A 13,833-nucleotide genomic window follows, 5' to 3' on the forward strand; every position below is an offset into this window, starting at 1 on the left:
AAAAAAACAAAACAAAAAAAAGGAAACAGTTTCTTAGATGTCATCAACCTTTCCTAAGGTTTGAGTTTACAAAGAATTTGCCAGGGAATGGATTAGCATAACTCTTCTTGAGGCTACAAGCCCTGCATGGAGGATGCTGTGTAAGGAATATAAACTCCACTTGGGACCTTTGCCAAAACCCATGTCTGACTGCTGAAGAAAGCTGACATCCAGCCCAACCCCCATGAAGGGACCCTCATAATTTAATGTGATTATTAAGTCATGCTTGGTAGATACTTGCTTTGTCTTGTTCACTGTTCCTTTCCTTGGAAGAAAGTACTTTAATGGCGGGGGGCGGGAAGGGCAAGGATAGGTATCTGGTATCGATTCATTTACTACAGCAGCTGAGTCCTTTGTTAGGCCCTGGAGGTCCAGTGGTGAACAGGCATCCTTGGTCTCCGTCTTTACAGTCATGTATAAAATTGAGGGCTGGTGGAAATTAATAATTGTGTCCACATGAAAAAACGTAATTATAAGCTATAAAACCATCCATAATAAACCAGGGCATCTCAGGGACAAGCGTACACAGACGCTCATCTCTTCTAAAGATGTTTTAATTGTATTCTAAAGATGTTTTAATTGTAATGCTGGCACATGGTTTCTGTCATTTGCTATGCTCATTTCTGAGGAATGTTATCCTCACTTCTGGGAGAAATTAAAATCTGGATGAATGCATGCGAGTAGCACTGGAAGAGAAAACTCGAGTATGCAGAATGTTACCATGGGAACCAGCTCCCTTTTCTCCACTCGATTTCCGTGAAGCAGGTTCAGATGATAAACACTTTAAATTCCCATTTCTGAGCAAAGATTCCGTCTAATGGTATTAAAAATTCAAGCTCTTCTAAATCCTATTTTCCTATGTTTGAATGGTCCTGTTTATATTTCTTTCAGAAAATGTATCATCAGTGAGAGGAAGGACTTAGTAATTTGGGGCCTTAACTGATGCAGAAGAGTCTGGAGGGTGCTTGGTTTATGGACCTGGTTTGCTCCTCCCTTCCCTGGTCCCCGTGTTCACCCTCCTCCTCTGGGATTTGCCAAGGGCCTTGAAATGAAGGGGCCTGTGCGGAGATGGATTTAAACCTAAGCAGGCTCTGTGTTGTGTGGTATTAAGGGTAAGAAAACTCTTTGATTCAAAGTCCTGCCAATACCCCTGGCTTATGCCTTTTACCTGGGCGTCTTCTGTCATCTATCCAGGCTGATCTTAAAAGGTCTTAACAGGATGTTAAGAGTTATTTAACAAAAAACATCCTGACAATTTTCAGGATCAAACAGTAGCTCTCAGGATGAGAGTAAGAGCTACCAGAACATTTTTTGTGTAGAACTCTTTTTCATTCCTCATATTCCAAACCTCTTTATAATTTCAACTCAGGTCCCCTTATTATCAATCCAGCGATAAAATTTCAGAAGCAGAAGCTAAAATAGAATGTGAGAAGACATGCGGTCTGCTGAGGAGGAAACCTCGGGAGGCCTTTAGGAGATCAGGATGCAGGCAGGGTGTTCTGGTTGAGGAGCAGCAACCCCATATTCTACCCACTTGGTACGTTTCCTAGGTTAGTCTGGTGAGGGATTCCCAGATGACCTTCATCTTGCTCATCCTTGATTGGGATGGATTGATAATGCCTTCCTGAAATGCAAATTCTGTGTGTGGGAGAAGTGCAACCATCGGTTAATGATGCCTGCCCTGGGTTAGCCGAGGTACCTTGCCATCTGTTTGCTATCTCAGATCCGATGTGTTCAAAGAAATTGATGCAGACCTTCAGTGTCAGCATGACCCCCGAAGGAACCTGATAAGCCCCAAATCTCACTCTTCCGCAGCAGACAATAAATTCCCTTGGTCGAGTTCAGAATGTTCCTTTGGTGCTCTGTTAGGAAAGCATTTCCAGCAGCACATAGTTTGCTGCCACTTATCTGGAATATTTCTTTGTTTAGTGAAGATGTTTTATTATATAACAGCAACTTAGACACATGAAACCTGCCTGGTATGTTACAAGCCTGCAGGCTTAGCGAATAAGATCCTCTCTGGCGGGATCCTGCAGCCGCTTGGGCTGACAGCGGCTCATTCAAGTGAGAGAGACGCCCAGGAATGATGAGTTTGCTTTAGGGAGATGGATAGTAATGAAGAAAAAGTACCTTGAAAGGATGCCATTCCGAGAAGGGCACAGGCCAGTGCCGATTAGCAGAGCCCCTTTTTCTGTGCTTCCAGAGAGCTGAGCACCGAGCTTAGCCTGGCTGGCATCCTTCCTGCATCCACTGGGGGAGGCGGCTGGTCTGGCAGGTTTTTCAGAAAGTGCAGCTGGCACTGAAGAAACTTAGGCTGAACTGGGTCTCATTTTAGTGATCCTACTTGACAGGATTGTAAAAACTCTTGCTGTGAGTTTATGCCTTCCTTGGTGGCCTTCGCTGTTCCTAGCACAATGCTGGGAACTAAACCGTGGTCAGTAACTATATGCTGACTTGATATACCAGTCAGAAAATCAGGGTAGAGACTAACCGCTTTCAAAAGAAGAGCGAGACTCACCAATTTTCATTTGGATTCATTTGGATATTTCATTATTAGTAAAATAAAAGAACAAAATTCTTTGAATATGTTTCACTTTTATAATTTTCCATTTAAAACCACACACATGTATTCACTTACTATTTGACTGTCTCTTGTTCCAGGTACTAAGGCCAGGTCCTGGGTAGATAGCGGTGAACACACACACATGGTCCTGTCCTCTAGATCTTGCTAAACAAAAATCAATTAATCCCATAATTGTGATCATAGTAGATGCACTGAAGAGAAAGTGTAGGGGTTGTAAGACATAAAACAAGTAACTTCACCCGTCCTAAAAGGGTTGGGGAAAGCTTCCTGGAGTACATTTTTTTTTTTTTAATTTCAGATTAATAGGAGGGTACAAATGATTAGGTTACATTGTTTGTGTTTGTTAAATAGAGTCCAAGTTGTGGTTGAGCCCTTCACCCAGGAGGTGGGCCAGACACCCCTACATTATGCCTGTTAGATGGGGGCTTACCAATCCCCCTATGCCCCCCTTGAGTTTGTGTTTTCTTCTCGTGTGGGGGTGTTTTTGTTCATCTACTGGTTTTGTACTAGTATTGAGCACATTAGAGACTTGCTTTTCTGTTCTTGTGATACTTTACTAAGGAGAATGTTCTTCAACTCCCTCCAAGTAAATACAAAAGATAAAAAGTCTCCATCTTTTTATGGCTGAATAGTATTCCATGGTGTACGTATACCACAGTTTATTAATCTATTCATGAGTCGATGGGCACTTACGTTGATTCTACATCCTGGCTGTTGTGAATTGAGCTGCAATAAACATTCTAGTGCAAATGTTCTTATATTAAAATGATTTTTTTTCTTCTGGCTAGATACCTAGTAGTAGGTTTTCTGAATCAGACAGAAGGTCTACTTTTAGGTCTTTGCAGATTCTCCATACCTCTTTCCAGAGAGGCTGTATTAGTTTGCAATCCCACCAGCAGTGTACAAGTATTCCCTTTGGACGAGAGGAAATTTATCCTAAGACTTGAAGGTGGAGTGGGGCTTCCCTGGGCCCGAGGAGGGTGATAGAGTACCAGGAGAGTGAAAATGATGGCCTCGGAGTGTTCCTCAGGGTGCCCCACACCAGTCCTTGTCATGCCCCATCATCAGGCCAGTGCCAGCTGCTGGCTGGGACCTCCTCACTGGCTGTTCCCGATGAGCCTGTGCACTGTTCTGTTGTCTGCACATCTTGCTGAGACATAAATCTCCTACAGAAGCCTTCACTGTGTTCCTTTGTTTACTTTACTTGCTGAGACCATTCAACATTGGTCTTCTTGGAAAGTCATGTGTTTCTTTTCAGTTCCAGCTGTTACTCTTCTTGCTGGATGTCTCTGGTGCAGGTTGACCACTGGTAACCAGATAGGCACCGTTAGCTCACCTGAGAGCAGAGGTGGCAGGTGCAGTGGTTCTAGCATAATTCACGACTTGGCTCAGACTGAGGCTCAGTTGCTTGGAGTTGGGACTTATGCTCTCTTAGCCTTCCTTGGTGTTCTTGTCTATAAAATGAGTGTAATGGCTTGGAGAGTTAGTGAACTAAGACAGTGGAGGGGGAGCATTAGCACTAGGCCTGGCCTGGTGAATGGTGGTCATACTTAGCTAGTGTCATTTTGTTCCTGTCACCCTGCGCTAGGCACAAGGGAGATTTTGTTGGTCAGTTGATTAAAACAGATTTTTATTGTCTATATTCAATAAGTCCTAATCTCCTCTCTAGATTGGTGAGCTTCACTGTACAGTGAAGTGAAGCTATCTGGAATGCTCTATCTGACGTGCCGACTACATTTCCAGTTGATCCTTAAGGAGGCTGTCAGTAGTGGTGTGGGCGACATGAATACAGCACATTTCTAGGTGTTTTCTACCTGCTACACGGGGCAAAAATGAACGTAAAAAAAGTTCGTGCACTGAGTGTGATAGCAGCAACCGCTTCACCACGGATTACGGTTTTTCCTCTGTAGTGCCGCATTCAAGACCATCACTTGATAAAGCCGCCACAAAAAGCCTGAAGGATATACGGGGACAATACCTGCAGTCTAGGAAATGTGAGAGGGAAGGTTAAGAAGACCCCGAGCAGGCTGCAAACGTGGGCTTTAGTTGGACCTCCTTGAACATTGACTTTTAAGTCCTTGGTGGTCTGACCCTTCTCTGCCCAGCTCAGGAGCTCACCTGGGGAGACTGCAGTCATTTAAAGCACTCATTTGAAGGATGGGGTGTAATTGTGCTGATGAGTTAACCAACAGGGCTAACTTGTGTTTCTGGCTAAGAGAAACTTGTGTTTCTGGTTAGGAGGGAATGTTTCCAGGCAGCTTTTTCTGGTCCACATGTTTGTCAAAATCTAGACATTAGTGATGAGGTTGGAAATTTGGTAAGGAAAAAAGTAAACACGGGGTAATGTGCTTGGTTGTAAAGCATGGCCCATCTTGGTACTATTACAAAGAGGAAAGAATGAAAGTGTTGTTCCAGGAAAAAAAAAAATTCATTAAACTTTACTACCTATTTCCATTAAAAAGTTGTCCTCCTATTAAGCCAGATTACTTCATTCCAGCTTCATCCAGGAAGCCAGAAGGTTTTTACTTTGCTTTTGAGTCACCAGCATTCTTGGTTCCTGAAATTATACCTCATTTTTAAAAATACTTTCCTAGCCTTTTTGTAGCTCAGCTCACTTAGTAAAGCATTGCACATTTGCCAAAATAACCCAAACATCCTCCACATAGAAAGCTTTACCTTATTCTTCATTGTGCTAAGGAAAGAGTAAAAGGTGGGGGGTTTGGTTTCTATTATTTTCAAGTAAGGGATATAGACGGATATTTCATTAGTACCTTGTTTTTAATCTTGCACTTTGGCAAACCTTTCACAGTGATAAAAGCAATTTTCCTTTTCCTTGGGAAAAGCCAAGCGAGTGTTGTTTTTGGTTATATAGCAACATTCTTTCAGACTGTTAACAGTGAGTTAAAGACAAGAAAACCTAAGAGCTGTGTGTGTTTGCCTGAAGATATTTATTTATAAGAATTATGTGATAATGGCCTCGAGCATGGTTTCTTCCTTTTTCAGTTTTCTGAAACTTTACTTTAAAAAACACTTGGAGTTAAATATTTCACATTCATATGAAAACCAGCTAGAAAAGATACTCCTGACTATACAGTTGCTAGAATTCCAGTTCTTTTGAAGTTTCACATTGTCTGTTTCTACCGTAGACATTTCTAAGGCCACATTCACTGGTTTTCTTCCTCCTTCCCCTCCCTCCTCCTTAATCTGTCTTCATTAATGGCTTAATGACTCACCTTATTGCCCAGAACCGCAGCATCTTCCTGGACTTCCCATCTCATGGATTTCTTGAATCTATTAACTTTATCTCCACATCGCTACTTCAACCTGTGTCCTCTCTTTCTGAGCTCCCACTGCAGGGTTGTACCACCTCTCACCCAGATTAGCCTCTAACTGGCCTGCTCCCCGTCTGTCTCTCCCTCCTTGTAATCCCTCCTGCCTCCTCCCCGATTTTCTCTGTCTCAGTGAGTGATTTACTGGCTTGAGCAGCCCTGCTGCTCTGTCTGCAGATGAAGCCTGAGCTCCCCAATGGACAGTGAAACCTTTGTGGTCTGGCCCAGACCTGCTGTGCAGTGCCCTTTCCTACCCATTTTCCTCCTGGAGCCCACACCACAGCTCAGGAGCCAGCCCCAGGCTCCAGGAGTCATGCCTGTGCTCCTTCACGTCATCCTCACCACCGATGACCCAGCTCCCAGCCTGTACCCATGTGCTGTACCTCCCTGTGGGTTTGCTGTGTGCCTCTTGAACTGTTTTTACCCACCACGCTTCTGTGGGGTTTTATTCTCATGCCAGTCAATTCTCCACCTCTCCAGACACCAATGGGGTGTCCTATAGTGGAATTCAATTCCGACTCTAATAACCCAGAGTTAGTGTCAAGCTGCACAGGTTTGAGGCCTCGGTCCCAAAGGTGGCCCTCACTTTAAATGCCATTTGCAAGAATTGCATCTACAGGTTACCCATATCTACTTGCATTTCTCTCCTACTTGTGTACAAAGTTGAGGGTTCCTGCAAAACTCTGATTTGCTAGAATAGCTCACACAACTCAGGAAGGCATTTGACTTACTACTTCTGGTTTATTCTAAAGGATACAACTCAGGAACGGCCAAATGTAAGAGACGTTGTGGGGGGTGGCTGACACTGCAGAGCTCCCACACCATCTCCGGGCCACTATGCACTCACACCTCCAGGGATTTCCCCCTCATCCGTTAGAGGTTTTCATGGAGGTTTCATTTTGTAGGCACAAGACTGATTCAATTATTGGTTCATGGTGATTGAATTCCGCCTCCTGCCAAGTATTACATGAGGATCACCTGTTTTCTGTGAAGATCTATGGAAGAACTGTAAATGCTTTATTTTCTTTCTTTTTTTCAGATTCTTTATAGAGCTGGAAGCGAGACATCAGAATAATATCTTTATAGATGACATAAGTGACATTGTGGAAAAACATACAGCATCCACATTTGACCCATATGTGAAATACTGCACCAACGAGGTGTACCAGCAACGGACGCTCCAAAAATTGCTGTAAGTAAACTTGAATGCTACAGGTTTGGTGGTCTAACCTAGTTTTAATTAGGACACCTTAACTGAAATTAGTTGACCTTTTAAGCCATATTTATAAATGTCTCCTGACGAGCTATTTTCTAGGGGAGAAAAGTTTATGAGGCTTGCTTTTAGGGTGTTTGAGTAGAAAAATCTAGTGTGTAGAGAATTTTCCCTTTAGTGAATTAATAGTTTGTGATTGTTGTCCTGTTTTTTTCTTTTTTCTTTTTTAATTGCTGCAAGACAGGGAGTGATCATTCCTCCCACCCCTCCAGTTTTCTAAGCCATTAACTGGCAATTAGGTGGTTTGCCTGTGGCCAGTTAGGGATGAGAAGAGGGATGGTCTGAAGAAAAATAATAGAGAAAAAAGTTCTTGAAGGTTTAAATTATGCAACAAAAAGAGTCAAGCAATGAAGACTTTCTCTCCCTGCCTTTTCTTTGTGTCCTTTTTTAAGTAGAGGTGATGCGTTTGTCATCTGTCCTTAAAAGACTCAGCGATTTTTCAGTACTATCTGTTTGTTTTTAGGGCCCCTGTTGTTCAGTTTGTTTTATAACACAGTTGAGCATTGCTGTCAACCCAGTTTCAGGGGCTCACTGGCAGTTATCGTGCTCACCGCCTCCCGTGAGTGTGGCACGGATGACCGTAGCATGGGTCTTCGGTCAGCTTCTATGCAATGTGTGAGACCCCTATGGAGGAGTAGGGGGTAGGTAGTGATAACCTCACAGTTGCTCGGAGAAATAGTCAAAGCCCCCAAGTTGGTGAGAAGGGCTGATTATGCCCCCTGTCTCCTCCATATCCTCATGAAGTTCTCATACGGACAGAGTGGAAAACCCACAGCTGCCAACCTCAAATGAGGTTTTTAGTACAAAGCAGGGTTTGTTCACACTATTGACATTGGAGCTGGATGAATCTTTGTGGCAAGCTGTCCTGCGCCCGGCAGGATGTTTGACAGCAGCCCTGGCCTCTGTCTGCTGGATGCCAAAAATGTCTGCAGACATTGCAGAAGGTCCCCTGGGGGCAAAATCACACCCTTCGCTTCCCTGGACGCCCCCTACCCCCACTCTGCTGGGAACCCTGATAAAGGGAGGTTGCTATATAACTGTTAAAGAATGCAGGCTCCTGTTTGAAAACACAGCCTGGGGTTAGAGCTAACTTTGGTTTTCACTTTGGTCTTCGGCATTTAAAACTGTGAATAGGTACTGCTATGTATTAGGTGACTCTTAAAAACAAAAGTTTTCTCTAAATTAGCTTAATGATACCATCCTGTCAGCTTTCACATGGAAATTAGTTAATTGTGTCTTCAGAGGCTTTGCTGAAGTTGATGTGCATTTGAGGTTAAGGCAGTGACATTCAATTTCAGCTGCCTGTTAGAAACGCCTGGGAATCTTTAAAAAGGAGCAGATAGACAGTCCAGAGTGCGCCCCAGACTATTTAATCAGAACTGTTCGGAGGTAGGGGAGGGGACCTGGGACCTGAGTGATTTAGAGATACAACCAGTTTAGAGTTTGATTTTTTTCTTTCCTTTTCTTTCTTTCTTTTTTTATTTTTTTTGATTCCTGAAAGTCTTTTCGAAGCTATCAGAGAAAGGGAAGTTAAAACTTCTTGGTTCGAGAAAATAAAAATAAAACATTTCTGTGTAATTTCTTTTAATTTGCTATTCTGAGTATGGAGGTAGTTCCCCGTGAGATAAAGTATTTTGGAGTATCCTGCTAGTTTCATTAAAAACTATGGGGCAGTGTTAAGGCTTTTCCTATGTCAGTAGGTGAGGAAGGGAAGTATTCTGGCTGATGTGGTCAAAAGGTTTTATGTCTTAGAAGATCTTTGAAAAAGGCCAAACACTGCCCAATAACAAATCCAGTCTACCTGATAATTTCTAAGATTATTGTTTATGGCCAGAGGAATGGTTTAAAACTATTACTTGCTATCTTATTAATGGGATGTGTTTTTAGGTGATGAGATACAAGATCTGTGTATTAATTTGCAAACGATATCTTCACTGTTGTGATACAATAGCCTCTTCATTTGCTGACTTTCCACTTTTATAAATTTCTAAGATTATACATTTTTATCTTATTAGTATGTTTATGCAAGACTTATATGCAACCTTGAACATAAAGGGCAGTAAGGCATTCATATTTATTTATTACATATTATGTAATTATGCGTTTGCTTTTCGTATATTTAAGCATCACTAATACATGATTTTTTTCACAGTATTTGATAATACATTCTTACGTGCTTCTTACCTAGAGGAGGATATATTTTGAAGTTTCCTTTTTCTTTGTTTTTTTCTCAGAGCCACCAACCCATCCTTTAAGGAAGTATTGTCAAGGATTGAGTCCCATGAAGACTGCAGGAATCTACCCATGATCTCTTTTCTCATTCTCCCTATGCAGAGGGTGACCCGGCTGCCCTTGCTGATGGATGTAAGGCTTGCTTTCTACTCGGGGCATATCTGTGCTGCTATCAATCTGATCTAGAAAATTATTCTTATTCCATTTAAATTAATGCATATACCTTTTCCCTATTATGTGAGAAGGAAAGTTTCATCTATGTCTGATATCACTAGATTATTTTTCATTCAGGATTATATGGTCCTGCTGAAGAAATCAGATTATGTCACCTACTTATTCAATGTTTTTTTGAAATAGGAAGAATAGGGACTCCTTAATGTCAAGGAGTCTGGATTCCGTTTCTGGCTGAATCACTGAGCATATGACCTTGGGCAATGCACTTAATCTGTTTGGGCCTGAGTTTCCTCAGGTTAATCACTAGAATCCTTCATCTGCAATATTCCTAGGTGCTCTGGCACTTCCCTTTCACCCAGGAATGGGACTCTTTTCAGCATGACAAGGCATGACCCTGCCTGTATTATGCATTGTGCAAAGTGGGTGAGAAAAGCCCAGTGTCCTTCTGTATTAGGCAACACTCAGAAGAAAACAAAGGTTTGGCTTTGGATCTTGGCCAGCCGTGGCTGGGGAAGTGAGTAGAGACTGCCTGGTATGAAGTGCAGCTAGGAGGCCAGGGAGGCCAGGGGCGGGAGCACCTGCTGCTGGCTGTGCTGGAACCACAGGGCCAGCAACCAGGGGAACCGGGAGTGGCCTGACCCAGGTCCCAGCCTGCTGGGGGGCCACCACCCCTGTTTTTGATCCAATTGGAATATTTTGTCCTAATCCTACCTTAAAATTGGGTATGACGTCAATATGATATCAGTTTTTACATTCTTGATTTTACAAATCAAAATGCAGGATAAAAATAGAGCGAAAATTACAATTGCATAAGGGTTACAAAGTCAGTATCCCACTGTAAATTCTGAGAGGTATTCCAATAGAACACCGAAATTTCAAGGTGTGTAAAAGTGTGTGGTTGTGGCTGCAGTTTGAGAGAAGCGTTTCAGAATCCACAGCATCTTGCTACTCTCCACGTCCACCACAGTGCACTGTCTTCTGCCCTCCCCACCCGTCACCTGTAATGTAGAAATGTTGGGACACTTGCAGTTCTGAAATTGTAGCAGTCTCTCTTTTTCTAAGATTAGTATCATAGCTAAGAATGGAATGAAGCTAAGTTATCAAAGCCATTTTTGATTTGAAAAGAAAACTTCAGGGCGGCGCCTGTGGCTCAAAGGAGTAAGGCACTGGCCCCATATGCCAGAAGTGGCGGGTTCAAACCCAACCCCAGCCAAAAACTGCAAAGAAATAAATTAATAGAAATATATTTCAGACATTACTGCTTTTTAAAATGGGAAGTGGATCCTTTCTAAATATCACATTTCTCATCATGTTAGGGTTTGAATTTTCAAGGTTCTTTTCCTTCTTCTGAAAGTAATTTTAGCTGTGTTTCCTTAGATTCTGTATATGTGGTGATCTCCCAGCCTCTCTCTGTTAAATTCTGAGAAAATTGCTTGCGTAGACTGGGACTCCAAAATCTAATACACCACGTGGTACAATGCTGGAAATTCAAGCTGTGATTGCTCAGTAACGCTCTAAAGTCTAAACTTGTGGGGGTCACAGAGCTCTTTAAGATTCTGAGTAAAGCTGTAGTCCTTCCTCTTGAAAATTCTCATGCACGAAATACTAGGGATTTCTTCTCTCAGGGATATAAACTAGTATTTTTCATATTGCTTTCATAGTCACTCGTGGGTCTTGAACTTGATTTTTGAATGTTGAATAGTGCTTTTTAAAATGAAATAAAGTAATGCAATCAGTGTCACCTAATTCTTTGTACCTTCGATGAACCTGAAACAATAAAAATAAATTTTAAAAAATGAAATAAAACAGAACATATGTACGTGGCTTAAATAATGTGGTTAGATATTGCTTCATAAAACATTTTGCTTCATTTATGTGTGCTTGTGGACTAGTTACAGAATAAATGTATTTCTTACAGTGGGTCATGGTCAAAAAATATAAAAATATAAAAAGCATAGCGTCTACAGATGGTGGACGTTATGCTTTCCACGTAGAGTAACACTTCAGGCCTCAGACTTCTGGCTCTGTAGACCTGGCTCTCATCTACATTTATGGTACCAGTGGCTTGCCAGTTCTCTGCCTAATGCCTACTCACCTAATCCATTTCTCATATGTAAGAATCTGACCACCTAGGCAGACGCTGAATGTACTTAAAATGTTGTCTCTTCAGTTTTACTTCATTTGGAAATTTAGTTAAACTTGTTAAATTAAAATGAATACTTTTGTGAGGGGGACCTGGTCTCATTCTGTCATCTAGGCCAGAGTGCAGTGTCATGGTCTTAGGTCACAGCAGCTTCGACCTCCTGGGCTCAAGCAGTCCTTCCACCTAGGCCTCCCAGAGGGGCAAGGATTACAAGTGTGAGCCACCCCATCCAGACTGAAATGAACACCTTGAACGGCTAAATGGTCCCCTAAGCTTTGAATGTATATAGTTTCAAAAGTTATATGTAATTCAATTAATTTTGAATTGACCCTCTTTGAACTTGATTTTACCATCACAAATGAAACGTCTCAGTATAACTATATCAAGAGAAAACCTAGCAGGCTTTTTTACCCTTGCTCTTTTAATTCTTATTATATCATCTGCAGACCCAGTCCTCTCCAATCATAATGATAATGATGGTGATAATTAGCTCTTACTTATGGAGGGCCTACTGTATGCCAAACACTCATAAAGTGCTTTATATAAATTATCATTTAACCCTTGCAACAACCTCTTGATGTAGCTGGCATTGCCCCAACAGACAGGGAACAGATAGGGAACTCGAGGCTTATGAAAATGGGGTTGGTGATTGGTCCAAGGTCATGTAACTCGTAGGGGAAAAACCTGGTATCTGAAACCAGCTTACCTGCCTCTGAGTTCTGTCTTCTTACGTAACCGTGCCCTGGATTTCCTGGATTCCTTGGATCCTGTGTGTTTAAAGATTATTTCTTAATTTTTAATTGGATTGTAATATCGTCCTCATACCCATCCATAATATTGTGTTCAGCATCATTAAATTGTCTAGAGTAAGAGAGTATGGTTGGCCATTGGTTTTATTTTACTTAATAAAAAATAATCCATTTAATTTATTACAGACTATTTGCCAGAAAACGCCTAAGGACTCGCCAAAGTATGAAGTCTGCAAAAGGGCCTTAAAGGAAGTGAGCAAGGTAAGTAACTGTGGTGGCTGCACACCCTGCGAACATGCAGACGCCCCACAAGACAGCGCGTGGGGGTTCCATGCTGTAAACCAGAAGATAGATTCTCACAGCCACTCGCAAAGCATTCTCTCTCTCTTTTTTTTTTTTTTTTTTTTTTTTTGTCCGGTTGCAGCCATCATTGTTGTTTGGTGGGCCCAGTCTGGATTCGAACCCGCCACCTTAGATATATGTGACTGGCGCCTTAGCCACTTGAGCCACAGGCACTGAGCCATATTTAGAGTTCTTTTATTAGCTTTCATTATTTTTAAAAGGTAAAATTTTAAGACTGTCATACACTTTATGAGGACTTTTCAGAGAATTCAAATAATTTAATAAGATTTGATATTCAGGGATAATGGTTCCCCAAGACCATTGTGTGGTACATGAGAATTTCCTGAAGATCCTAGGGACGGTGGTTTGGGACAGACGTGGGGATTAGTTGGTTTGGAAGTTGGCTGCTTTGGGGATTGCCCAGCTCTCATGTAGAGGAAACAGGGACTGACAGTGGACATTCACACCTCCTCTGTATGGTGACCCTGCTGGAGGGAGATCTGGGATGTATGTAGTCAGGTGCCCAAGTCCCAGATCACTCTTCAGCAGAAATAGACCAGATTGCATTGTTTGTTCTTGGTGTTCACTTTTTTTTTTCTTTCTATTTTTAGTAGAGATGAGATCTTGCTCTTGCTCAGGTAATCTACCTGCCTTGGCCTCTCAGACTGCTAGGATTACAGGCATGCACCCCCACGCCCAGCCTTCCTAGTTTCACTTTTAAGCTAGTCAAATGTGTTGGGGTCTGGGTTCTAAGTGCAACTAAAGGAAAATACTTACATCTCATAAAAATTATTTGAATAAGGCCAGGTGAGGTGCCTCAACCTGTAATCCCAGAACTCTGGGAGGCTGAGGAGGCCAGATTGCCTGAGCTCACGACCAAACTGAGCTAGAGTGAGACCCTGTCTCTAAAACTAGCTGGGCATTGTGGCGGGCGCCTATAGTACCAGCTACTTGGGAGGCTGAGGCAA

The 13,833-nt window shown here is 42.2% G+C and overlaps 1 protein-coding gene across 1 annotated transcript in view; it reads left to right on the top strand.

Annotated features, from left to right (window-relative positions):
- Positions 1-13,833, top strand: part of ARHGEF26 (Rho guanine nucleotide exchange factor 26) — a 122,390-nt gene that overhangs the window by 62,919 nt on the left and 45,638 nt on the right. Inside the window, exons 7-9 of the mRNA XM_003794123.3 lie at positions 6,992-7,144; positions 9,460-9,589; positions 12,710-12,784. Coding sequence (XP_003794171.1) covers positions 6,992-7,144; positions 9,460-9,589; positions 12,710-12,784 — 358 coding nt within the window. The remainder of the gene's footprint in view (positions 1-6,991; positions 7,145-9,459; positions 9,590-12,709; positions 12,785-13,833) is intronic.

This window comes from Otolemur garnettii, unplaced genomic scaffold (assembly GCF_000181295.1).
Source record: "Otolemur garnettii isolate 467f Iridium unplaced genomic scaffold, OtoGar3 scaffold00076, whole genome shotgun sequence".
Taxonomy (NCBI): Eukaryota; Metazoa; Chordata; class Mammalia; order Primates; family Galagidae; genus Otolemur; species Otolemur garnettii.